The sequence below is a fragment of the Neomonachus schauinslandi genome, chromosome 6 (genome assembly GCF_002201575.2).
Source record: "Neomonachus schauinslandi chromosome 6, ASM220157v2, whole genome shotgun sequence".
Lineage (NCBI taxonomy): Eukaryota > Metazoa > Chordata > Mammalia > Carnivora > Phocidae > Neomonachus > Neomonachus schauinslandi.
In genome coordinates this window covers 115396325-115424253 of record NC_058408.1, presented here as the reverse complement: position 1 = coordinate 115424253, position 27929 = coordinate 115396325, and the positions used below count along the sequence as shown (strand labels likewise).

General features: G+C 42.5%; 1 protein-coding gene and 1 pseudogene across 5 annotated transcripts in view; both read right to left on the bottom strand.

Moving 5' to 3' along the window:
- The window catches only part of LOC110589715 (WASH complex subunit 2-like), a 52860-nt gene that overhangs the window by 3437 nt on the left and 21494 nt on the right, over positions 1–27929 (bottom strand). For 3 of the 5 annotated variants that reach the window (XM_021700292.2, XM_021700293.2, XM_021700296.2), the window contains 14 exons: positions 26021–26148; positions 24091–24177; positions 21230–21331; positions 18983–19114; positions 17924–18087; positions 16435–16537; positions 11761–11916; positions 9456–9638; positions 6053–6181; positions 5845–5925; positions 4344–4466; positions 3105–3167; positions 2534–2746; positions 46–666 (listed from right to left, as the gene is read on the bottom strand). In XM_021700292.2, coding sequence (XP_021555967.2) covers positions 46–666; positions 2534–2746; positions 3105–3167; positions 4344–4466; positions 5845–5925; positions 6053–6181; positions 9456–9638; positions 11761–11916; positions 16435–16537; positions 17924–18087; positions 18983–19114; positions 21230–21331; positions 24091–24177; positions 26021–26148 — 2285 coding nt within the window. The remainder of the gene's footprint in view (positions 1–45; positions 667–2533; positions 2747–3104; positions 3168–4343; positions 4467–5844; positions 5926–6052; positions 6182–9455; positions 9639–11760; positions 11917–16434; positions 16538–17923; positions 18088–18982; positions 19115–21229; positions 21332–24090; positions 24178–26020; positions 26149–27929) is intronic. The other 2 variants (XM_021700294.2, XM_021700295.2) reach the window with 2 other exon arrangements.
- On the bottom strand, positions 6659–6720 carry LOC123325259 (annotated as a pseudogene).

The following is a 27929-nucleotide window of genomic DNA, read 5'->3' as shown; positions in this document are numbered from 1 at the left end:
TCTTAACATAGAACCAGGCCCAAAAAGGTAGTTATGTTCTATTACCTCAAAAATATCTTGTGCTTTTGAGATGACATCCTGCTGACTGTTGGATTTTGACTCATTCTTCTTGCCTTTCTGATCTGTAAAGAGATCATCCTCATCTTCCAAGAGGGGAAAAGGATTCGTTTTCTTTGCTGGTTTTTGTTTAACAGACTGGAACAGATCATCATCACTGCCTGCCTCCCCTAGCGCAGGAAACATGGGGCTCTTTTCTTTACTCCCCCGTGGCGGGTTGGCCAGGCTCTCTGCTGCCTTTGCCTTGGCTTTTCTTCTCCCTGTGGCCTGAGATCCAGTGCCCTTGGAGAAGATATCTCCAGAATCAAAAAGGTCATCCTCAAGAGGCTGACGCAGAGATTTCGCAAAGGAGCTTCTGTCCACTTCAGACACAGGACTGCCTGCCCACGTTGGAATGGTAGCTACCACCGCCTCCTCAGAGCTGTCTCGTCCACCAGCTGCCCTGGGCTGTGGCTGAGGATCATCACCTGGTGAAATGTCTCCATCTGCCAAGTGTGCAATGGATCTTCTGGAGACACTCACATCATCAGCCTCACTGGACTCCTGGGCAGCCAACCTCCGAGCTGCACGGGTCTGCGGTCTACGCTTCCCTCTCACTTTGACCCGGCTCTGTAATGGCAAAAAACATGTTGATCTAACGATTTAAAAAAAAAAAAAAAAGTGTTCAAAACTAACATAGCAAATAATCACTGACTCAAAATATTATAAAGCTGTCTGGTCTACCTCAATCAAGATATTATCTAAGACACAGAAGAGATGATTTCCTAAAGATTTCCAAAGACATTTAATAGCTTCTCCAAGACTGCATTACTCTGAATCTTTTAATATTCCCCATTTTTGAGGGCGCCTGGGTGGCTCAGTTGGTTGAGCGACTGCCTTCGGCTCAGGTCATGATCCTGGAGTCCCGGGATCGAGTCCCGCATCGGGCTCCCTGCTCGGCGGGGAGTCTGCTTCTCCCTCTGACCCTCCTCCCTCTCATGCTCTCTGTCTCTCATTCTCTCTCTCTCAATTAAATAAATAAAATCTTAAAAAAAAAAAAAAAAATATTCCCCATTTTTGAGTCTTTGGAGGGCAATATCTGTTCAATTTCATACAAAAGGCTTCATCTGCTGCTAGAACCCTTCAAAGTAGGCATGTTCGTACTCTTGTGCTCCACAACCTCCCTGGCTCTTACTCTGCCCTCGGTTTACATGTAGGTATCTTTCAAAACAAGAAAGAATCAGGAGGAATTCTAGTGCTAACCTTTTCCAGGGGCTAGCCTAAAACCAGGCTCCAAAACCAGGAAGATAAAAGACAATAAAGAAAGGTAATCTAAAATGTTCTTTTCTTCAAGTCAACAAACACTAAATTCAAATGCTAAATATTTCACATAAAAAATGTGGCTTAGAAATCAGAACTTTTAAGATAACCACAAAATAGGAGTTACTTATTAGCAATAATGTAGTATTTGTGGTATTTTCCAAAATATACAGTCAAGTAGTTTTAAGAAGGTATAAGCTACTTTGGCCGAAGTACTTGGCTGTGTGTGCCTATTTCAAGAAAATTTCACGAATAATTTTAAGAAGTAGCCAATGTAAACTTACCTTTCACCTTACCAAAGGCTAACAAAAAACAGAACAAAAGGAAGGATATTTTATTTTTCACAAGAAAAATAGGTTTGGAAATACTTAAAATGAATGTATTTGCTAGGGTTATCCGAGGTACTGTTGCTTACTCAGAGATCAGCCAAGATTTTCTAGAGAAGGAAGACTGGATAGAAAAGAGAACCAACTAAAATGAAAGCAAAACCTCAGAGTTCAGGCCATCCAGCATACATCCACAGTCACGTGGACCAGTGTGACGGAACTGTACCAGCAGGGAAATAACTGCCATAGGATCTCAGAGGAGGGAGCCCAGGACAAGAGGGCAGAGGGGAAACATCACAGAAGCAGTGAAGTGAGTCTGAGCAGACTGTCAATGAGCAAGAGCATTCCTGACAGAGGAAGCAGCCCAAGCTGTTGGCAGTAGAGGGTTGAGGTGTGTGTGTTCATGCAACAGTTCCTGGTATGACTGGAGTTTAGGCTGACAGTGTGGTTGGTGAGCAAGGTGGAAGCTTTGGTTAGCATGGTTTGTAAAAAGGCTTTAACACCAAACCAAGGAGCTTGAATGTCCTCCTTTGGGTAGCAGGGAGGGCAGCAGAGGAGGGACGCAATCTGCTATGTTTAAAAAACCTCCAGGGGGCAATGCAGGAGAGCCTGGAGGAAGTGGGACTTCACGTGGCTACTTAGCAGAATGTAAATGTAACAAACAGAAGCAGTGGAAGGCAGAATTAGGAAGGCCTAAGGGGGATGGAGAGGCTAAAGGAAGAGGTGCCTCCTTCACAGGGAGAATGGGAGGCAGCCTATGATGTGTAACTGATGGACTAGGAAGAAATATACAAGTTCTTCGGGCTAAAAAAAAAAAAAAGCAAGCAAGCAAGCAAAGGTGGTTTCATCACCTTGTTTGCACTGTGTAACGTGTCTGCCTGAGCTGGAAGATCGAAACTCACGCCGGCCTCCCCACTACTGAGAAGAGTGGGCATACTTTCCGGACTGTGGATCCTCTCAGGTTCAGATGAAGGAAAAGCCAATTCTGGCAAAACGGGCTTTATTCCAGAGATCTGGGGAGCCGCTGCAGGCAGCAAGGCTGCTGGATTAATCGCTAGATTGGCCTAAAAAAGAAAAGTGAAACTTACTCTGTATGTTTTCTTAAACACAGCAGTCTATTATTGCTCCTGTGATGCATGACAAGAGACATGGTATACATAATGTATAATATGACAAGAGAAAGAAAAATGCAGGAAGGTCTCCTGATCTAGTCTTAGAATTAAAACAGAGTAAGATTATATACCCGTGCCCACCACTGGGACCAAAGAAAAGATGTTACAGACACAGCACACAAGAAGCAACAACTAGAGGGTGGGGAAGAGATAAGAAAATGTCTGGCAGTAGCTGACAAAAGTAAATACCCAAAAAAGTTTATAGGTGCCACAAGGCAGGCAGTGAAGATTCCAGACATGTTATAATTACTTGTATTTTCCAGATCCGAGGGGATGGCTCTTTGGTTTTAAATGGAGCGGGACCTGGTGAGTCCTGTGTGAAATTACATTCAGTTAAAAAATACATTGGGGAAATAGAAAAGTGTCTCTTGGATTACACTTATGCCTGTTAAATTTGAGGGAGCAAAGCTGTCATTTTCTGTAATTCTATAATGGGAAAGGTATTCACAACTCTCCTGGGGCCTTGAAACCTTTCACTAACTATTTCACTTATGCCTCCTCATCCGTTGTGTAGGTGGAATGCTGTCAGACTATAGATGGAGTAAAGGCAGATGAAGATCATGGGTTAGATTCCTAAGAATCACAGTGTATCAGAGCACCAAAACCTGACCAGTTGGCAAAATTACCATGCTGGTTACCACCCACCCCCGCTGCCGCAAATACCACAGAGCACACTGAAATTCACACACAACCTAATGCACTGAGGTTCTAGAAGCAAGGGAAGCTGAAACTTGGGGTGAGTCATTGGAGATGTGCTCTCCCTAGTGCCTGGTTTTCACAGCTCAGGACACTGAAGCCTCAGGGAGACATCCAGAAACCGCTGTAAGCCAGAACTGGATCTCACTCTCCAGTTCCGGCCTGTTCCCAGAATGAGTTCCAGAGAGAAGACTGCTGAGGACAGAGACCTATCAGCAGTGACCTCAGGAGAGGTAACCAAGAAAATGTGCGAACCAAGGAATTTGTTATAATTTATATTTAATTCTAATGTAATTCTTACTCCAACATAACCCAAAGGGAGAAATGGGGGTTCTCATGGGAAAAATATTCTTCACCCTATATTAACTCTTATCTTGGAACTGAATTTGAAAGCTGTCCAAAAACAGTAATCATAAGCATAGCTTCATGGGACTGGGCTGTAGAGTGAGAAGAGATGAGGCAGTAGGGAGGCATGTTTTAAAAAAAAACAAAAAGAAACCCACAGGAGGGGCACCTGGCTGGCTCAGTCAGTAGTAGAGCATGCAATTCTTGATCTCCAAGTTGTGAGGTCAAGTCCCATACTGGGTGTAGAGCTTTACTTTAAAAAATGTTTAAATTGTGAAATTTAAACATTTTTTTAAATATAAAAACACACACAGTTAAGAAAGAGAGGTAGTCCTACTTGCTGTTTCCTCCCTAATCAAGAGAACTCTGAATATCCTAGGGTCTGCGTGATGGAGTCCCTCTGTCTGGGGATGCAAACAAGAGCTGAAAGTCCTTAAGCAGTTCTAACCTGAGGTGTTTCCGGTTTCAGTGTGCTTTTTCCTTTGATACCCTGAGTGGATTCAGGATGTTTTTGGTTCTTGAAAGAGGATACAGAGTGGTCTTTTTTCACTACTCTCTTCTTTTCTGATATCTTCAAAAGAAAAAGAATACCAAACACCTGTCAGGTTATCTTAAAAATTTTAAAGAAAAGTCATAACTCATAAAAATAATCTGGATTCTGAGTTTTCAGTCATTTCTCAAATGAGGGTTGAAGACAAAGGCAGCATTTCAGATGGCATTCTAAAGACTGTGACCTTCTCGGGAGTCTTCACTATGCTAAACAGAAAACAGGCAGTACCTAGGGCTGCCTGGGTGGCTCAGTCAGTTAAGCGTCTGCCTTTGGCTCAGGTCATGATTTCAGGGTCCTAGGATCGAGCCCCGTGTTGGACTCCCTACTCAACGGAGAGTCTGCTTCTCCTTTCGCCCCTCCACCCCCCAATCATGCTCTCTCAAATAAATAATTTTTTTTTTTTATTTAGAAAAAAAAGAGAGTATCTAACAAAATCTACTGGGGTGGAGAAAAATGACACAAACAGCTAACACTCAGATTTAAAGCTTTGCACCTGAAAAGCAAAAATATTTAGTCAGCATGTTGCATGCACTGGTCTTTCAATAAATAACCTAAAAATCAAACAAATCTGGGGGCACCTGGGTGGCTCAGTCGGTTAAGCGTCCGGACTCTTGATTTTGGCTCAGGTCAAGATCTCAGGACTGTGAGTTCAAGCCCCATGTCAGGCTCCTTGCTGAGCATTAAGCCTACTTAAGATTCTCTCTCTCCCTCTGCCTCTGCCCCTCCCTCCCTCCCTGTACTCTCTCGTATGCTCTCTCTCTCAAAAAATAAAAATCTTAAAAAAAGAATCAAATGGGGCACCTAAGTGGCTCAGTCAGTTAAGCATCTGCCTTCGGCTCAGGTCATGATCCCAGGGTCCTGGGATTAAGCCCCGAGTCGGGCTCCCTACTCAATGAGCAGCCTGCTTCTCCCTCTGCCACTCCCCCTGCTTGTGCTCTCTCTCTGTCAAATAAATAAAATCTGTAAAAATAAATCAAGCCTGTAATACAGTAAGAGCTTGGGTTGGTTAATGCTTTAATGTTAGGAAACATTACATTAAGATGGCAACACCACAAACACTGTCATCAACACGCTATTTGCCATTCCTTTACTAGTAAGCACCACAATTCTCTGTGTATTTTCCTTACTCTTTTTTTAATGATTTTATTTATTTATTTGGGGGGGAGGAGAGCACAAGGGGGAAGGGGCAGAGGGAGAAGAATAGCAGACTCCTCACTGAGCAGGGAGCCCGATGTGGGGCTCAATCCCAGAACCCTGAGATCATGACCTGAGCTGAAGGCAGACACTTAACTGAGCCACCCAGGCATCCCTGTATTTTCCTTACTCTTATAACTATATGTTAATTTCCTTCCCAGAAGCCTTCCCCCACACCCCAGTATTGAGAACAAAAGGCTTGTACCAAAGGCTGTGACTTGGCAGGGCTGAAAAGATCATCATCTTCATCATCCCCAAACAGGCTCCCAACACTTGGCTCTAATAACTGGAATAGACAAAACTCAAATTCAGTATTTAAAACAAAAGCCATTTACGAAGAGAACTAGGTGAGCTGCTGACATAATATCTAATACAATAACAAAATCATCATGTGAAGAACCCTTGAAACTGACCCTGGTTTTCTTGGTGCCAGAGAAAAGGTCAACATCCGGGTCATTGTCCTTCTGGAGCTTGTGACTAAAAAGGAGCTCTTCATCCTGAAAGACACCTGTGCTCTTTGGACGGGCATCAGGATCAGGACTCTGGAAAAAAGAGGGAAGTTCTAAGGGTTTACCCAAGGAAATCACAGCTACAAATATGGAACTACAAAGATATCCCCTGCAGCTGTTTACAAATGGCTAAGGGCTGGACACAGCCCAAGTGCCAATCAAAAAGGGAAGGACACATTCACAGAACGGAATACTATGGAGCTACCAAAAACAGTGGAAAATATATTGGTAAATACAGATCACATATATATAATCTTCCAGCCTGTGTGTAATAGATGTCTGAACTTTTAATTCCCAAATGAGAAACATCTTAAGGGTGAAAACACACAAAAATAAGTGCTTCCATCTCATTCACAAAGGGAAGAAGAGAACACAGCTGACTTAACACCAGAACTACAGAGTGGTCAAGTACGTATCCCTAATCTGTCAGCAACCGACTCCAACCTTCCCCTATGCCCATCCACCTTCCATCCCACTATCTTCAGATTCCGAACAAGTTCTTTTTATTTGGTAGGGTATCTGATGTTTGAAAGTTACTACACTTGATCTTAGCCAAAAGGCCGAGAAGCGATGATGTTTGAAAGTTACTATTCATATTACTTGTTTTGACACTCTTAATACCCCCAACTTGACATTCTAAACTCCCCTATTTTTTTTTTAATGTCAGATAGAAGCTACCATAACAGAGCAGTGGAAGGAAGGCCCGGAGGTAGAGCCCCAAGTCCCTGAAGGGGAATGACAGAGACAAGAGCTGGAGGCAAGGATGATATAAATAAGCACAACATCCTGCATCCTGACCTTGTGACTTCTAAGACCTTGGGGCTGACAGACCAAAGAGCCAAAGATATGGAACACATGCTCTCCTCTCCTCTTCCATCTCTGCCCCGGGGTAACCCCTAGACTGATTATAATGCATTTGCATTGAAGGTGTCTATTGTCCCTGCCTGCCCCCCACCCCCACCCCCGCCCAAACCCAAGGAGAAAGGCTGCCAAGACCTTTCTGGTAACAAACCTTGCCAGGTCAAAAACTCCCCCTTCCAACCTGTGGGAGGAGCTTCCCAAATGATTGGAAGCAGCTCCATTAGAGACCACCCCACCTCTCAGCCTAGAGAGACCCAACAATATCTAATCCCAAAATAACTGAGGGGCAGGTTCTACCTTGTAGAACCTGCCCACTCTCCCACCTTGAGAGTATACTTTCACTTTAATAAACTGCTTGTGTTTGCTACTTTCCTTCTGGCTGTTTTTTAAGTCCACTGAGGATCTTCATAGAAATCTCCTAAGGAATCCAAGGACTGAGACCTTCATTCACACAATGTAGACTCTCTCACCCATAACATTTAGTATCACAACCACAGATGTTAAAAAAAAAAATTCACGGGGCGCCTGGGTGGCTCAGTTGGTTAAGCGACTGCCTTCGGCTCAGGTCATGATCCTGGAGTCCCAGGATCGAGTCCCGCATCGGGCTCCCTGCTCGGCAGGGAGCCTGCTTCTCCCTCTGACCCTCCCCCCTCTCATGTGCTCTCTGTCTCTCTCATTCTCTCTGTCTCAAATAAATAAATAAAATCTTTATAAAAAAAAAAAAAAAAAAAAAATTCACGGAATATTATGCAGCCATCAAAAGGAATGAGATCTTGCCATGGATGGAATTGGAGGGTGTTATGCTGAGCGAAATAAGTCAATCAGAGAAAGACATGTATCATATGACCTCACTGATATGAGGAGTTCTTAATCTCAGGAAACAAACTGAGGGTTGCTGGAGTGGGCAGGGAGGGATGGGGTGGCTGGGTGATAGACATTGGGGAGGGTATGTGCTATGGTGAGAGCTGTGAATTGTGTAAGACTGTTGAATCACAGATCTGTACCTCTGAAACAACTAATGCAATATACGTTAAGAAAAAAAAAAAGAGCAGGAAGGGAAGAATGAAGGGGGGGAAATCAGAGGGGGAGATGAACCATGAGAGACGATGGACTCTGAAAAACAAACTGAGGGTTCTAGAGGGGAGGGGCATGGGAGGATGGGTTAGCCTGGTGTTGGGTATTGAGGAGGGCACATTCTGCATGGAGCACTGGGTGTTGTGCACAAACAATGAATCATGGAACACTACATCAAAAACTAATGATGTAATGTATGGTGATTAACATAACAATAAAAAATTTAAAAAATTCACAACTGAGGAGATGTGTCACATTAAAAATTAACTAATTATTATTACTGATTATACATTAAAACCCAGTGTAACACAGTAACTAAGTTTGAAAGTTTCACAAACATGAAAATCAGTACAGAATCACACAGTAAAAGACTAAAAAAAAAAATATAGCAAATAATTCATATTCTCTATGTGTAGCTCTCATTTATAAACAGGGTTATACTACTGGTATAATAAAAAAATAATAAAACACTTTTCATAGAAATCAACATGGACCATTTCCTCAGTTTGGTTTACAAAAAAGCACTGGCAATATGTCACCTTATGGGTTTTTTTTTTTTTAACATCCCTACTGAGATAAAATTCACATACCATAAAATTCACTTAGTGTATAATTCAGTGATTTTTAGCAGATTCACAGAGTTATGCAAACACCATCACTGTATAAGTTAGAACACTCCCATCACCCCAAAAGAAACCCCAGTGCCTCTCCATTCTCATCTACCCCACTCCCCCAGACCTAGGCAACCACTGATATACTTTTTCTAGCTCTATGGATCTGCCAATTCAGGACATTTCAAATAAATGGAATCATAAAATACGTAGTCTTTTGTCACTGGCTTCTTTCTTTCAGAATGTTTTCAAGGTTCATCCATGTTGTAGCATGTATCAGTAACTCATTCTTTTTACTGTCAAATAATATTCCATTTTGAATAGATATTGTTTATCCATTCATCAGTTGATGGATTCTTTAGTTCTTTCCATCTTTTGACTATAATAATGCTGCTGTGAACATTACATTCTAGTTTCGTGTGAATATGTGTTTTCATTAACTCTTGGATATATACCTACGGGTGGAATTGCTAGGTCTTGGTGGTGACTCATGCTTGCCAATTTCAGGAACTACCCAATTGTCTTCTGAAGCAGCTGCACGAATTTACATTCCCAACAGCAACACAGGAGGGTTCCAGTTTCCCCACATCCTCACCAACACCGAGCTATTACAGAAAAAGTCAACAAGTGTTGGTGGAAATGTAGGGAAACGAGAACCCTCAATTCTTCAGTAACTCACACAACAGGACACACACCATAAAATGAGATTCTTCTATCCTTTCAAAAACCTGAAACTAATAACTTCATTGCTTTTTGCTCACCTTTCCTACTTCTTTCTTTGGAGCTTGGATGCTGTTTTGATCTTCTGTTTTATCCTCTTCCTCATCAAACAAACTAAGAACAGTTTTGGTTCTACTTTTGGTTCCTCTGTCCACAGGGGATGATGAAGAAAATAAATCAGAATGCTTGACTGCTTCCTGAGTAGATACAGTCAAAGGTCCTCCCTGAAAATGGAAACAACAAAAAAAACAAGTAACATGTAGAAATACAAGTCCCACCGTGGGACCCCCCCCAAACTCCTCAATAATTCAGTAACGGTGACATCTGCATGTTTCCGGGCGCTATAGCTAATCACATCTACTTCCAAGTAACAAAATACTGAGGCCAACTCTCCACTGGCTGCTCCAAAAGAGACTCTTGTGCAGGTAACTCATAGCCAAAGATAATTTTTCCAACCAGTTTAAAGTCATGGGTCCCTTCTTCCTACCAAGAGATATACATATCAGTTATAACCCTGATCCACACAGGTTGCTCATGAACTGTAAATAACTTAGTCACAGAGAAAACACAAATGCCAATCACTAGGAATGGATCATGTATTTCCTAGTATTTAATTAGCACTTCAGTCCCAAGGAGAAAACTTACTGACAAAATCAGACACTTAAACTGTAGAAGGCTCACACTGCATTATGCAATGAAAAGAATCACTAAAATGAGCCTAAAATATAATATTTTTTCGCTCAACAAGCTCCACATTTCAAGTAAGAGCCCACTGATTTTAAGAACCACTATTACTGTATGAACCACTAAGAAAAAAACAACTCCCAATTAAACATGCTACTGACTGTGAAGTACATCTTAATTTCAAAGTGATCAAACTGTGGAAAATATGCTTCTTTGAAGAAACAGGTAATTCACAAGTGCCTACTATATGGGAGGTAATATGCTAAGTACTACAGATATCATGGCAAGCCAAAGAAACCTGGCCCCGATCCTCGAGGAGTTTATACTCAAGACAGAGGCGGCAGTGCAACAAGCAGTTGGACTTCCGGCTGACTGGCATAACTCAGGGGCTACGGGAACACAGGAAAGGTCCACACAGAAACCAGAGGTAGAGAATGTCACACAGTGTCTCAGGTACAAATAAAATATTTGTATCACTGCAGCTCTAAGGAGCTTCAACAGGAAAAGTGTATGTGATATTCTTCAGCTAGGCCCTGAAAAAGAGATTAAACGTGAACAGCTGAACATTCAGAGAACAAGAAAAGTTAGGAAAAAAAAAAAGAAAGCCACCCCTGAGCCGGGGTGGCTCAGGCGGTTAAGCGTCTGCCTTCAGCTCAGGTCATGATCCCAGAGTCCTGGGATCGAGTCCCGCATCGGGCTCCCTGCTCAGTGGGGAGTCTGCTTCTCCCTCTCCCTTTGCCGCTCACTCTCTCTCTCAAATAAATACATCTTTAAAAAAAAAAAAAAAAGAAAAAAAATATACAGACACCGAAGGCCATCACAGACCCCCAGGTGCAGCCAGCAGCCTTGTCTACAGGCTCCTGCAGATGACAGACCACCCAGGAGAAGACAGCAAATGTTTTAGAAGACAGAGATATTCTTCACTTTCTAATTAACAGCGAACATCAACTAAATGTAAAAGAACAGGAAATTAAGATCTTTTTTTTTTTTTTTAGGAAATTAAGATTTTAAAACAGTCATTTTAATTCAAGTACAGGTAGAAGCAAAAGAGAACCAAGGGGGGGGACGCCTGGGTGGCTCAGTTGGTTGGGCGTCTGCCTTCGGCTCGGGTCATGATCCCAGGGTCCTGGGATCGAGTCCCGCATCGGGCTCCCTGCTCCGCAGGGAGCCTGCTTCTCCCTCTGCCTCTGTCTCTCTCTCTGTCTCTCATGAATGGATAAATAAAATCTTTAAAAAAAAAAAAAAAAAAGAGAACCAAGGGGAGCAGGAACACTACAAAGGGAACACGTCAGAAAGGGCAGACACGCGGAGAGAAAACGAAAATGAAAAACAAGATGGGGGAGAACACCCTGGTGAGAGAAAGACAAAACAGACATGGACACGAGATGACAAAGTGTGTGAACAGGAGAAATGCACAGCACTGTGTACACCCGTGCCTCGAAATGAGACTGAACAGCAAGAACAGTGGTGAAGATTTCCCTGAATGGTGGCATCAGATTTTCTTCTTCACGCTTCTCAGTGTTTTCAAAGTTTTCAACAAATTAGCCATTTATTTTCTGTGGTAGAAAAAGGTAAGGGTGTGTGCATTTGTGTGTGTATGTGTGTCTGTGTTTTACAAGACATGAGAAACATGTCAGAATGGACACACACAAAAAAGTCTACCTTTTCTGACTCCTCAACCACACAGGTGCTCCGCAGTTCTGATGGTTCTTTGGTGCCCTCAACCTTCTCATCCACAGGTTTCACTCCAAATGGTCCCTCCTTCTCTTCTTCATCGCTGAACAGCAAAGGTGGTACCTCAGGGACAGGCTCTTTTTTCTACCAAAAGAAGAGTAGATGACATCCTTAAAAACAAAAGTGCGCTTGACTGCAGGGCAATGTCTAGAACAAGGCGAAACCACAGTCCTCGAGTTAGCGAGATGTGGGGAGAGAGAATGCAGGACAGTGAAGGGGGCACAAACAGGGTGAAGGAATAAACGCCACCCCCTCAGACGTGCAGACACAGCACTTCACAACTTCGGCCACTACAACACCTGCACGTATCTCCGTGTGTCCGTTCACTTCACAGACACTGCCATCGCCCAGACCCTGACCTCTGCCACCCAGACAGCTACTAGTCTCTCCTCTCTGCCTCCCTCCTCACATTTCAGCTCAATGATGTCATCCAGAGCTGTCCTGCTAAAATAAAATACCCACCAGACTACTTCATCTCCCACCCGCGTGCACTGTTTGCATTAAGCAAATGCTACACATGACAGTCAACTGACACTTCATTTTCTCCCTTTATCCATCTGCATCCTATCAATCCTCACTACTCCTTACACCTACTATAAACTCTCACACTTCCATGCTTGCTCCTCACTGTCAGTAGAAGCAAATCCTCATTTTTCAAACACGGCCCAGCTAAAGGTCACCCATAAAGGTTTCCCTGTTCTCCCTCTTTAGTATCAGTTGCCACACTGATAAGATTATTTATCCCTCTACCTAGCCTTTACTTCACTTGCTTCCTAATTTACATTAATACCTATTATATATCTGTCCATTCACCTGAAAGGATCATATATTTCCACAGCCAGTCATGGTGTTTTCTACCAAGAAGGTGGTCAACGTAAGTTTGCGAGCACTTTGTCCCATCTCCCATCTGTTCCTAACGTGGGAGGCAGGGATTTCAGAGATTAGAAAACTGAGGTTATGTGCCTTGTCTAGAGTTACTGTCATCCTTCAGGCAAAGGATTGATCAAAAATTCTTGAGAAAAAACTACAACTCTGTCATACCAACAAGACTAGATGTTATGAGGAAGTAAGCCCTGAAGCAATACCTAAATCAAGTTAGGAAGACAGACCTGGGGAATCAAAGAACCCTACTAACTATGAGAGAAAAAATTACAAATGAAGTAAAAATAGGGTAAAATGTTTGGTTACTGTTAGGGAGAGGTCCTTAAAATGCATAATCATTTGAACCTGAAATAAAAGACTGGAAACCCAAAAAAACAGTTTCAGAAGAGATAAGGCAATACTGAAATGATCAAAGGAAAAAAAATTTGTGGAATGTGCTGGTCTTATTGAGAACTACATATAATTTTGATGCAAGTCAGTCAGGGTGAGAAACTAGACTTAAATATGGTCCCTTAAACCAATAAAAATGCCACCCAAACTTTTGGTTGTAAATGTTCCTAAAGATAAGCTGACTTCATCTTCATCATGAAATTTAACTTCACTGATAGGTTTTTAATGGAGTCACATCTAACTTTAAAATATTCTGGGATCTCTAAACAAAAAATATCTTTTATATACTATTGTCCAAAGGTGCTTATATTTCACAAATGGTAAAATTCTGTGTGGTTTGTTCAGCTACTTAAGATGCTGATCTTTGATCTTTTGTCTCATTTAACAATCATAATTACTACAGGTAGAAAAAAGTTTTCCATTTCTATAACCTTTAAAATTTATTAAATTATTGCTCATTTATCCAGGGTACAAGTTATTATTTATAATCTACAAAGAAAAACCACTCAGATCTCCTGACTCTTTTAACCACGGAGCCACCTGACGTCTTCTTTAGGGAGATGCAAGGATGGGTGATTCAAGGAGAAGATTAGGAGCACCTCAGAAGTAGCAGTAGGGAGGGCAGCACGCTCCTCCCAATGCTGAAAGCTTCTGGTACAAGCTGTGCAAACCCACTTAATGGGAATGTGGTGGAAAAAAAGTCCCTAGATCATCAACTGACATGTGCCTGGTCTGGGAAGCTATCACAGGACAAGTTAGCATTTGTCCTATGTCTGAAAATATGAAGACTATTTCCAGATCAGGGAGACAACAAGGTCTTCTGGAGTACTGTGGGACAGGATAAGTCACCTCGAGCACAAGGTGAGTGAGGGTGGAAAAGAGGAGTGCACCTCGAACGAGATTACAGATGGCAAGGGAGGCTCAGCTGAGGCGTTTGTGACAAGGACAAGACGAGACCAGGCTGCTTTTAGGAACAGAACAAGGGCAACAGCAAGGAGAGCAGATGAAAGGAAGGAGCATTCGTGGAGAGGCCAGATATAATAAATTAAGTCAAGGCTAAAGATGACAAGGCAGTAGGGATGGGAAGAAACGTCCCTAATAAACTAGCAGGAAACAGTGATGATTACTCCATCACACAAAGTAAGTCACACATGTCCTGGTACAGTTACAGGAAATAACGAGAGTGACAAAAAAGAACGACTGAAGCTTATGGAAATGAAAAACATGCTGTAGGACAAGAAAAAAGATACATAAAAATGTATATATAACATGATCTCATTTAAATAAAACAGACACGGGGGGGGGGGAACGCCTGGAAGCAGGCCTGAAAGGGCTGACAACACACTGTAACCAATGATTCCTCTGGGAGGAGCGTAAGGGCTTTGTATTCTCTATGCACATTCTAAAACTTTTTAAAGAAGGCATCCACATATCACTGCATAATTTAAAATAAACTTTAAACAAAAAATATTTAGGAGGTATGGAAGAACCAACGATCAGCGTCCAGAAAACAGGAAGCTCCAGGCTCCTCTCCAGCCATCTCTCTCCTTCCCCGTACCTGGGACAGTATCAGGGACGTGGTCACTCATCACCATGACAGGAGGAGGAGGGTCTTCCGCATCAAGCATGGGTGGAGGTGCCATGGTGGCTGCTCCCACATGGGAGGAGTCCCAGGGTCTCATCCCTTCTTCTGTCTTGCATGTCTTTTTGCCTCTATCACATGCCAAATTTGAATGGCCTGAAGTTGGAGCTGAAGGCCTGACAGCAGGCTGGGAGTTGGCTTGATTCTTGGCCCTCTAGGCTAACCCAAGTCAGATAAAGGATGTCTCCATGGGGTCTAGCCTAAAAAGTTTTACCTTTCCCTTTGGGGCTGTTAGCAATTGCCAGCTGGCAGTAAAACAGTGCTTGGCCTCACTTTGTTCTCTGTGCACACACTCACATATACCCAACTAAGGGAAGGTTTTGGGGAGGGATGAATGACAGGCCAGAGCAGGATTCCAGGAAGCCTGGGTTCCCTGGACAAATATTATCATAATCCCATCTTCCTTTCATTCTTTAATACTCCTTTTTGATGTAACTATCATCAAGATTGGCTAGATTTTTGGGCGCCTGGGTGGCTCAGATGGTTAAGCGTCTGCCTTCGGCTCAGGTCATGATCCCAGGGTCCTGGGATCGAGTCCCGCATCAGGCTCCCTGCTCAGCGGGGAGCCTGCTTCTCCCTCTGCCTCTCTCGAATAAATAAAATCTTTAAAAAAAAAAAAAAAAAAAGATTGGCTAGATTTTTTAGCTTAGGTGATTGTGGTAGTGACGTCACTTAGATGTAATCACTGGAATCATTTACACCAGATAGCCACTGATTGACCTTTTCTTATCACGTCCTTTAATTTTTTTTAAAAAAATTAACTATTCTAAAAACCATAAAATTTATCATCTTAACCATGTATATCGTTCAGTAGTGTTACGAATATTCACACTTATGCAACCAATCTCCAGAATTTTTCCATCTTGCAAAACTGAAACTCTGTACTCATTAAAAGACTCCCCATTCCCTCTCTCCCCAGCCCCTGGCAACCACGATTCTACTTTCAGTTTCTACGAAGTTGACTCCTCCAGGTACCTCATGTAATTGGACTCATATACTGTCTTTTTCTGACTGCTTTATTTCACTCAATGTGAAGTCTTCAAGGTCCATCCATGTCGTAGCATGTGCCAGAATTTCCTTCCCTTTTACTGTCTGGCTATTGACATAAACCAGGACGAAAGTGTTAGTACTTGAAACGTGCTCCTAAAAGGAATGTGTGCCTTACTGGCCTGGTCTAATGTTAGCACGATTCTACGCGGCTACAGCTGAGCCTGGTGACCCCAGCAACGCTCTCCCTGAGGCTCCAGAGACCTACCCCTGAAAGGAACCCCTCCTTGCAGGCTCTGCACTTGTGCTTCATCTGTAAAATACCACTAACTAGAAGATCTCTTTCTAGAACTAGGCAAATGGGTTTTTCCATTGGACTCAGCCTCCAAGGTCAGGTTTTAGGAGCTGATTCAGGGAAGTATCACTATTCATGTAACATCAGCTCAAGGATATTTCCTGGACCTAGGAGGTTAAGAATACCGTTGTTGGGGGCGCCTGGGTGGCTCAGTTGGTTAAGTGACTGCCTTCGACTCGGGTCATGATCCTGGAGTCCCTGGATCGAGTCCCGCATCGGGCTCCCTGCTCGGCAGGGAGCCTGCTTCTCCCTCTAACCCCCACCCCCGTCATGTACACTCTCTCTCTCTCATTCTCGCTCTCTCAAATAAATAAATCTTTAAAAAAAAAAAAAAAAAAAAGAATACCGTTGTTGTAGGAGGAACAGATGCAGCAGGAGAGCCAAAGAGAGAGCTTCCACTATCAGCATCGTCTTCAAAGAGGAGTGACACTCTCTGGGTCTTCTTTTGGCTATACAGTCAAACAAAAGGTCAAATTAAAGGCACATTTCTGAGAGTGACAGGGAAATTAATAATAGTCATTGCTGTAATGATAGGCACAAACTGGGGCTGTCCAGGCAAGCCGGGACATGTGAGTGCCCTGCTCACAAGGCAGTATTTCACAACTTTGTTAGAGTCACAGCTCTTCTTTCTTTTTTTAGAATGATCTTGAGATATAATTTACATACCATAAAATTTACCCTTTTACAACATAATATGCAATTCACTGGTTTTCGGTATAGAGTTAACTATCACCACAATGTAACTTCACAGTATTTCCATCAACCCAGAATGAAACCCCAGGCCTGTTAAGTCACTCCCAATTCTCCTTGCCCCTCAGCCCAGGCAAACACTAATTTACTTTCTGTCTCTGTAGATTTATCTCTTCTGGATTATTATATACAAATGGAACCATACATGTGATCCTCTGTGACTGGCTGCTTTCAATTAACACGATATTTAAGGTTCATCCATGTTGTAGCATGTATCAATATTTTGTTTTATTCCTTCTTATTGCTGAGTTAAGAGTCCACTGTACGGATATAACACATTTTCTTTATCCTGTCATCGGTTGATAGGATGTTTGGCTTGTTTCCACTTTGTGGCTACTATGAATAATGCTACGATGAACATTCATATACAAGTTTTTGGGTGGAGATATTTTCATTTCGTTTCTCTTGAGCATCTACCTAAGAGTGAAATTAAGTCGTATGGTAACTCCATATGTTTAACTTTTTAAGGAACTGCTGGACTGTTTTCCAAAGTGGCACCATTTTACATTGCCACCAGCACTGTTCTTCCACATGCTCTCCTACACTTGGCTATTGTCTGTAAAAGCAGCATGTTACACCACCAACATGGCCAATGCGCAGTCTACAAAATACCCTGTGGGCTTTAGTCCAAGTATTCATGTGGAGGAGCACCCAGATCAGCTAAGAGTTACCAGCCACTGGTGTGACAGCACAGCCCTGCAGAGAACCCTCCTCCTAATAGGATGTTTTTCAACGCTGAGAAGATTTCCATCCAAATGAGAAACTTAAGTAACTCAAACCAAACTTTACGTTCTATAGGGTATCCCAGAAGAAAAACAAAAAAGGTAACAAACTGCACTTAAATCCCTAGCAAAGAAAAATAGTAAGTAGAAGAAATTAGATAAATCCACGAATAAAAACATTTCCCAGCACTGGGGGGAAAAAATATCTTATGAGGGAGAAAATCAAACACGTTCTCCCTCATATGACTACTAAGTAAGGAATGATTATCACGTCACCCCAAGTAACTGACATCTTGCGAATCAAATACCTTTACTTATTACCACAGACACTGGTTAAATGATTTTTCACAATGACTGTCTCACCTGTTCTTAGCAACAGCAAACAGATCATCTTCATCATCCTCCTCAAAGAGACTGGTCTTTTGCACAGCCTTGGCCTCCTGCTCCTGAGTGGTGCCAGAATCCCTAAGTTTAGACCTATTGTCAGATGCTGAGTTTGTCTGTGAATCAGTAATATTCCACTGGTCCTTAAAATATAAAATATATGTTAAAATCCTGTGGCAATTCAGACTAAGGAAACCGGAAGTAAATTTCCCTAAATATTATTCCTGCATTAAAATAACAGTTTTTCTTTATTTTAACATTGTAGGCAAGGGAGAACTACCACTAACAATGCCAGAAAGAAAAAAAAATGGAAAATCCATCAAAAATTCATATGTTTGAATAGAAAAAGCAAATTATGTTGTATCATCGTAAGTTGCTTTCAATAAAAAACATTAATATGCCTACAATATCTCCATCCACATCATGCCTTCATAACTTGCCTACTGGGGGTATAGCTCAGTGGTAGAGCATGTGACTGCATAACTTGCCTACAATGTTAAAATAAAGAAAAACAATTATTTTAAAGCAGAAAGATTTTAATGCTCAGGGTTTGTAATATCATTATATTTAAGGTCTTTTTCTGTACAACTAAATCAGCAGCTAAACCATATTCACTACTAGCTCTGCTAATTTGCATCTAGATAGCAAATAAAAATATTTATGTTAAGACTCAAAAAAAAGTAGTTAAACTTGCATAGGATATTCCTACCATGTCTAGCTACAGTTCTTGACTAATGAAACATAATAATCATTTAACAATATAATATAGTCCTAACTCATTTGAATTGGCATATATTATAATTTGAGAGGCATACTTATTTTATTCTCAACTGTTCTGAAAACATTAATCTTTAAGTTAATACACTATACTAAATATCCTTCCAGAAAAAAAGACAGTTTTGTGAACATAGTCTTCAGTGACTAAACTTCACTGCATATAAAATAGGTAGAAAAAAGAAAATGTTTAGAATGGCTGTAACTCTTAAATCCCATCACAAACAACCTCTTGCTCTTCTCCAGGAGAAATTTTCAACCCACCTCCTCATCACTGCTGAACAACAAGGCAGATGCTTTCTTTCTGGAGGGCTCAGACGGTTTTGCTTTTTCTTGGCTCTGAGTTAGAAGAGATAATGACTGCTTCTTAGCAGCTGTTGTCCCAAAAAGATTATCCTAGAAAAACAAATGGCAGAAGGTATGACAACTTCATACGCATAAAATAAAAAACAAGACCATCTTCCATGTCAAATTGTTAAAGAATAAGTCTCTGGTCAAGTACAGAATATATATAATACATCAAGGGAAAAAAAAAAATCACAAAATGTCAGTAAATCCCACTTCTCTTATGTAGAACCCTAAGACAATAGTCTCTAATCTTCTCTAACTGTATTCTCCCTCCACAGAAGGGTAACAGACCACATGGAACTCAAAAGCAAAACACTCGGGAGGGAGTGGGAGGAGGCCAAGGTCACAGAAATAGGAGGAAACCTGGCCCCACTCAGGCCTGCTGTGGGTGGGTCCTCTATGCACATCAGCGAGAGCAGTCCAGCCTGTGTGAGAGCCAACAACTTGCACACCTTTCTATAACTTAGAAACCAAAGCAATGAATTAACAGAGAGAAACTGAGAGCTTTCTCCAATCTCTCTCACCTACAAAAGACACACACCTGGGACAGAGGGAAGGAATAACTTGTGTTTTCTGGTTAGTTTTAAAAAGACATACAAACATAAGCAACAGTTTACTAAATACAACTACTGGCCTACTAAAGAGCTGATTCTCATAGGTTCAATGGCATATTTTGATTTGTGTATAGTCAAGCATTCCAAAAGTATCTACTATTTTCATTAAGGTAATAGAAACAAAATCATAAGAGGGCCTGAACCCAACCAAGTTAGACAGAAAAACACTCTTAACAATATACTACAGCAGGTGAATAGTCCTGAAGTGTAAAGTTTCGATAAAAGGAGCCTTTAAGCAGAGTATGGGAAGGTAGGAAAGGCCATGAGAAAAATGAACTGGTATCTGATGGAGATTCTAATGACAACAGTGAACATTTCCTATGCACTTACTATGTGCAGGCACAGTGCCAAGAGCTGTACATGAGTTGTTCCAGCTACCACAATGACTCTACATACTATTAAGCCATGTAAGATTCGGGAAGTTTAAGTTACTTGCCCAAGGTCCCTGATTTGCAAGTGAATGCAGGGGTCTGGTGCCAAAGCCCATGAGCTTGGCCACTGCACAGTACTGCATAAGAGGAAAGGTTTGGTTTGTCTTCTCTCTTTTTTTTTTTTTTTAAAGATTTTATTTATTTATTTGAGAGAGAGAGACTGAAAGAGCACATGAGAGGGGGGAGGGTCGGGAGGGTCAGAGGGAGAAGCAGGCTCCCCGCCGAGCAGGGAGCCCGATGCGGGACTCGATCCAGGGACTCCAGGATCATGACCTGAGCCGAAGGCAGTCGCTTAACCAACTGAGCCACCCAGGCGCCCGGTTTGTCTTCTCTCTTATTTCCTTCCCCCACTTTGCTCTCTCATCCAGGGTAGGAAAGAAAAACAAGGTGAAGACATGGCTGTCTTCTCTCTATTTGCACTTTATCCAAGACATTCTCATAGGTCATTGGGTATAATAAAGATCCATCCTCCGAAAAGTATTTCTTAAAGGCAGATTTTTAAAATGACATCTACAAAGCCTTCCATAAGAGCTGGGTCAAGAATCTAATGTCCATGGAGCGCCTGGGTGGCTCAGTCGGTTAAGTGTCTGCCTTCAGCTCAGGTCATGATCCAGGGTCCTGGGATCGAGCCCCACAGTGGGCTCCTGCTCAGCAGGGAATCTGCTTCTCCCTCTCCGTCTGCCTCTCCCCTGGCTTGTGCTCTTTCTCTCTCTCTCTCAAATAAATAAAATCTTTAAAAAAATAACAATAATCTAATATCCTGCCCAGAGAAAAAAACTAAAATATTTTTGTTACATAAGCATCAGATAGTTTAACTGCCTCTCATTACCTCGTTCTACTATATGCGCCTCCGACTATAAACCTACATCAGCAACGGTTTTCTACTCATCAAAAACTTATTTATCTTGGGACGCCTGGGTGGCTCAGTCGGTTAAGCAGCTGCCTTCGGCCCAGGTCATGATCCCAGGGTTCTGGGATCGAGTCCCACATTGGGCTCCTTGCTCAGCAGGGAACCTACTTCTCCCTCTCTCTCCCTCTGCTTGTGCTCTGTCAAATAAATAAAAAATCTTAAAAAAAAAAAAAACTTATTTATCTTGCACGGCAATAACACTGTTTACCTCTTCATCTTCGTCATCAAAAAGTGAGACCGACGTGGGGAGTTTGCTAGGCAGGAGAGATGCATCTTTTGACTTACTCACATTTTGAGAAGAAAACAAATCCTGTTGGATCAAGATTAAAGTTTGTGGTTAACATGACAGATTAGCTTTTAAAGTATCAGTTAAATATAAAACACTGAAGACTATGACATGATGGCTGCATGAGTCTAGGTCTCTTTGTGAGAGGGAAGCTGGCTGAGAGACTCGTCAGTTTGTCCTAGCGGGTGCAGCACGGACATCCACGTGTGAGAAGGAAGAGGCCCACGTGGAACTCCCAGGTGGCCTCACTGGAACTCTGAGGTTTGTAAACTCCCACGTGGACAACACTTTCCAATCGATCTCTTATCATGTTAAAAAGTAAGTGACTTCCTTTTTTTGTCCAAAGAATCGGAATTAAACAGATTCAATAATGGAAGTAGAGCCTGGGTTCCCAAATTACTGCATCTATGACTCTTTTATTTACTAACACCCTCCTCCTCTCCCCTTATAAAAGTATGATACTATTTCTTCCAAATAAATGTGAATTCGGATTTTATTTTAAAACGCTTGGTATTCTACCTGAACTATAACTAAGAGATGTTGCAAAAGATCTAGTAGACTCTGAAGAAACTTTCAAACTGCAATAGTGTCAGCCTATAATGCAAATTGAGCTGCATGAACTAGAAACATAAAAATAGGACACCTATTCCCTTAGCACAGAAATGTCAATAGCCAAGGGCCAGACAATTAAATAGGACAAGAACACAGTTACTGAGACCTCTCTGGATAATTTCTTCTTATTATGGCATCAGTGCCAACTCTCAAACACAGACCTAATGAATTCATTAACTGAGAAGAGCGCTTCTCAGCCCAGTGGATTCGCCTGGACCCCATGGAGTCCCAGGGGTCCGCTGAGGTAAAGAGGCCACATAGAGGGAGCTATGGGCTCCCATGCCTCTCCTGCATTTTACACACTGGCAAGATTTCACTTACAGAAAGATTTGTTTCACTTTTCCTTGCCTAAGCACCCCGACAGCATCCAATAAAAACAATCTAGGACAATGCACACAGGACAAAGCCTTTGGTGGTGGCTGTGAAACCTGTCTGCAAATTCTTATACACTCCCACCATCAAGAAGTAGAGTCTGCATCCCCGCCCTGGAATCTTGGCGGGCCTTCAGGACTACCTCGACCGTGATGACTTTCAAGGCTACGTTACAAAAGCAATATAGCCTCTGCACAGCTCTCTGGGGAATCTCACGTTGAAGCCCTGCTTCAAGAACCCACCTTCCCTGCAGCTGCCATGCTAGGAGACCGCATAAAGATGGAGAGGGGTGTCCCCAAAGCCCCAGCTGTTTGAGTCTTTCCGTCCAGCTACTGGACACCGGAGTGAGAGGATTCTCAGCCCAGCCACCTTCAGACTAGAACCACAGGATAGACCCTAACTGACAAGTACCTGGCTGAACCCAGTCCAGTTCTAGAATCATAAGAGATAATAAAACTTACTGGTGTTTGAAGCCACTAAGTTCGGGAATGATTTATTTCACAGTAACATGGTACTGAAAGACCTTTTAAGTCACTGAAATTGATCACATTTGTTTTTTTTCATGTAGTCGACAACTGTTATTGGCTTATCAAGTGCCAAGTACTAGCCTAAGTGTTAGAGGTATGAGGAGGAAACAAAACGTCCTGCCCTCATGGAGCTTATTCTAGTTGGGACGGAGATAATGAACAAGTACACATGAAAAGTCACATGGCAACACATATTGTGGGGAACAACAGAGCAGAAGAGAAGGCAAGGAGTGCAGTGTGGCGAGTGCTAGCGGGCTGGCAGTCATGCAAAGGATCGTCAGGGAAAGCCTCAAAGAAACTGTAAAAAGGAAGCAAGGCATCCAGATTCTGGGAAGAGCACTCCCAGAAGGCAGGAGTCAGTGCAGGTGTGCTTGAGGATGAGGAAGCCAGGAGCGTGGGATGAGACCAGAGTGTGAGGCCCCACCATGCTGTGCTCATGTGTCCAGGAGTTTGGCTTAACTGGAGTTGGGTTAATTCCTATCTTCTGTACACTGGCCGTCAATGAAATATAAGCCTCACGGGTTTTATTTACATCAATGGCAATCACTCCACTTCCAAAGAGCTGTACGTCCATCCTGGCTGTTAGTGCAAAGTAACCACAAAAGCTTAATCCAGAGTTCACAATTTCTTGAAATTACATGTAAATTTCTGCCATGTCCATGTATTTTTCTGGAAGGAGATTTCTGACTGCCCGTTATATTCTCAGACAGGTCTCTGATCCCTTAAAGGCCCAGCCTGAGATCAGTTCTGAAAGGACCTTGGCCTGGGAGAGTCAGATAAAGCAGTGACACTTCTGAGAGGGGTGCTGTCCCACCGGAAAGATGCTTCCAGACGGGAACCTTCAAGGACCAAGGCTGTCTGCAAGCACCGCCAGCCCACAAACGGTTACTGGTCACAAGATAAAAGGCTATGCCAGAATACATCCCATACGGCACTAAGCCCATTATTCAATGAGACTGCTGAAAAAGGAAACAGCGTGCTGATTTCTGTTCTGGTACAAGCACCTCACTGCATTGTGGATCAACAAAGAGCCTTAAATCTGAGCATCCTGAAGAGAGTATTTTTCTCCCAGAAGATGCACTGGATTCAAACCCAACATGAAAAGTATTACTACACATACTGCTTTCTAAGCACATGTGTTCTCAAAACATTAATTTCAAAAAAAGAAGTATTTAATAAAAGGTCTTGTACCTCTACTGAAAAACCCTGATTTAGAAATATTTTGTCATATCCAAGGACTAGTTCCCAGAACTAAGAAAGAGAATTCCTTACCTCAGAGTCCTCTTCATCTGAAAATAAACCTTTTTGAGCCTTTGTTTCTGGCAAGAGCTTAGGATTTTTGCTGGAAGGAAGGGTAACCTTTGTTGGAAAAAAAAAAAAAAAAAAACTTGAGGGTTAACAACCAAGATAACTGGAAATGAGGGTTTATTCAAACATTCATTTAGAAAACAGACTGAGTCTCTGCTAGGATAAGGCAGCAGGCCATGTGCCAGGGGAATAAAGATGCCGTGGACCTTAAACGTGTACAAAGAATTAATGCAAAAGAAGAATCATAAGAAAGAATTTAAAAACTGGTATAAGTTAGGAAAGAAGAAAGAAACAGTTCATCAATAAAGTAAATTTCTCAGGACAGACAAAGCCTGGACACAGGAGATGGTACAAGCAAGGACACTCCAGGCAGAGGGAACCGCATGAGAAGAGAAAAACAAGTTAAGCCAGAGGGCGTATCTGGTGGATCAGGGTATTGTACGCAAATGGGACGTGTATACTTGGAGCCAGCACAGGAAGGTGAGCTACCCCTAGGAGCCTGCCAGGTTCTGAATGCTGGGACATAGGTAGTCGGCAGTGGGAAGGTCAGGGTTTTTTAAGATTTTATTTATTTATTTGACAGAGACACAGCGAGAGAGGGAACACAAGCAGGGGGAGTGGGAGAGGGAGAAGCAGGCTTCCCACCGAGCAGGGAGCCTGACGCGGGGCTCGATCCCAGGACCCTGGGATCATGACCAGAGCAGAAGGCAGATGCTTAACGACTGAGCCACCTAGGTGCCCATGGTCAGGGTTTCATAGAAAGGACACACAAGAGGTTCTTTAGAAAAAGGATGATCAGGAGCGCCTGGGTGGCTCAGCTGTTAAGCGTCTGCCTTCGGCTCAGGTCATGGTCCCGGGGTCCTGGGATGGAGTCCCGCATCGGGCTCCCTGCTCAGCGGGAAGCCTGCTTCTCCCTCTCCCACTCCCCCTGCTTGTGTTCCTTCTCTCGCTGTGTCTCTCTCTGTCAAATAAATAAAATCTTTAAAAAAAAAAAAAAAGAAAGAAAAAGAAAAAGGATGATCAGGGCACCTGGCTGGCTCAACTGGAAGAGCATGCAACTCTTGATCTCAGGGTCATGAGTTCGAGCCCCATACCGGGTGTAGAGATTACTAAATAAATAAGGGAGCCTGGGTGGCTCAGTCAGTTAAGCATCCAGCTCTTGATTTGGGCTCAGGTCATGAGCTCAGGGCCCTGGGATCAAGCCCTGCGTCAGGCTCCATGCTTAGGGGGTGTCTACTTGAGATTCTCTCTCTCCTTCTCCCTCTGCCCCACCCCCTCATGCTCATGTGTGAACAGGCTCTCTCTATAAAATAATCTTTAAATAAGTAAACAAACAAACTTAAAAAAAGAGAGAAAGAGGATGGCTCAAGCTATGCAGGATACCAAGGAAAGGGACAGCAGCCAGAAGAGCTTCAGTGCTGATGGGGATGCATCCTGCTGGCCAAATACAGGTTCATTTAAAACAAACAAACAAAAACAATGATGCTAATGGTTTATAATAGGTTGAACACAGAATCCATTGATCCTATAGTGATAACTTAAAAAGGAGGAAAGAAAGCTCTTTGGTTCTGTTTGGAAAAATGTTAGCTAATGTAGAAGAAATGAAAGAACTGGAAAAACATTCTTTTGTACCCCTTAACATGATAACTGGTACAGGAACAGATCATCAATGGAGGTAAAAACCACTGAGCAAGGCAAAAGCCAACAACTGCTCCATCTAGGTGGTAGGTTTTTGGGTGTTCACTGTATTCTTTCACCTTGCTGTATGACTAAAGTTCTTCACCATACACCTGAAAGGAAATACCACTTCCCTCTGGGTTCCAGACGAATTAACAAGATGCCCCAAATCAACACTTAACAAGACTTCACTATGTTATGTTTCCTTCCTGCTCACCTTTTTCTCTGCCCTTGCTTTATTTTCATCTGTCTGATTCACAGTGGCTTCTGGCAAAGCAGCTGCTTTTTCTTGGAACAGATCTCCTTCCTCCTCATCAAAGATATTGGCAGTGGATTTGACTTTGTCTTTAGAAAAGATATCACAACAGAAAATTTAGTATACTAAAGTCAAAACTCCCACCACTAAATTCATAGATTAAAAAATTCTTCCTTCCCAAGGAATAAATAGAAAAAGAATATTATTTTTTGATTAGTTATGAAACAGTATTAAGTTGGAATTTTTCAAAGAACACAAGAGCAGCTCAAATGAAACACAGGACCAGTGGTTGAAACACAGGACCATTTGGCTCACACACCCATCCAAGCAGCAGAGTCCTAAGCTTAGACTAGCTTGGACTGGCATCAAGGGTAAATAGAGACCAAAGAAAGAAAGATCATTTAAGAAGCAACCACCCTAGAAATCTGAGAAGTGAGGATTGGCTCCTCCTTTTAAAAAGTCAAACTACTGGGGTGACTGGGTGGCTTAGTCAGTAGAGCATGTGACTCTTGATCTCAGGGCTGTCAGTTCAAGCCCCATGTTGGGTGTAGAGATTACTTAAAAATCTTTTTTAAAAAGTAATAAATAAATAAAAATTAGAAGTCAAACCACAGAGACATAGAAAAGCAAATATTGAAATCTCCCCCGTAACTCCACCTGCCCACCCAAACAAAACCGCTTTCAGGAACAGTTTAATAGACACATATCTAATTCCTCCAAAGGATATACTGACATTCTCACTTGGGTGATTCACAAATAAGGCTGTAAATGATAACGTAATTCTAATAATATTTCATATGATTTACGTTTTTCACTTAATGTACCTAAAGAATCTTTCTCATGCCAACATACATAGACTTCATCGTTTGTAACACTTCACCAAATTCTACTGAACAAGAGACCGTAACTGACCCTAATGACGAGGAGCAGGGCAGCTTCCAGCCTTTCACTACCAGGAGCACTGCCGTGGGGAATGAGGTGTGCATCACTGAAAGGAGGATACCAACTTGTGAGCAACCCAGGACAGCAGCAGCTGTCAACGTTATCTGTGATTCTAAATCAGTCCCCACCAGTACTCACTAGGCGAGGGGCCTCCCAGGCCAAGAGAGGCACCACCACCACCTTTATTCACTGTCATTTCAGTTGGCCTAGATCTGAGTGTTGTATGCGTCCATTTGCATGCTTTCTAAAATAACTAGGCAATGATTTCCCTTAGGTTTCTGCTTCCATCCTTACTTCTCACATTTACCACTGGAAAAGGAGCTTCTCACTGAATCCTGGTCCATCTAGTCTTCCGAAGAGTCCTCTTCTCCTGTTGCTGGAAACTGTGTGCACCCAGTAGTCTATCTAAAACACCCAAGTGTTTTTCCACAGACCAGCCATCTCTGACCACCAGGGAGCCTGTTAGAAATGCACAATCACAGGCCCCACCCCACACCCGCCAGGGAATCTCAATGTGCATTCTTTTTTTTTTTTTTTTAAAGATTTTATTTATTTATTTGAGAGGGAGAGAATGAGATATAAAGAGCACGAGAGGGAAGAGAGTCAGAGGGAGAAGCAGACTCCCTGCTGAGCAGGGAGCCCGATGTGGGACTCGATCCCGGGACTCCAGGATCATGACCTGAGCCGAAGGCAGTCACTTAACCAACTGAGCCACCCAGGCGCCCTCAATGTGCATTCTGACAAGAGTCCCAGGAGAGTCCTCTGGCACATAAACGAACAACTAATTTAAGAAGAGTGACTTCATGAACATATGGGCTTAAATCTGAGGGGAGAAGAAAGGAGAGTGCCAAAGCGGCCAAGGGGCTGAAAACCCTGCCATATAAGAAAGGCCAAGGTTATGTGGGCTTTCTGGCACAGAGAAGAGAAG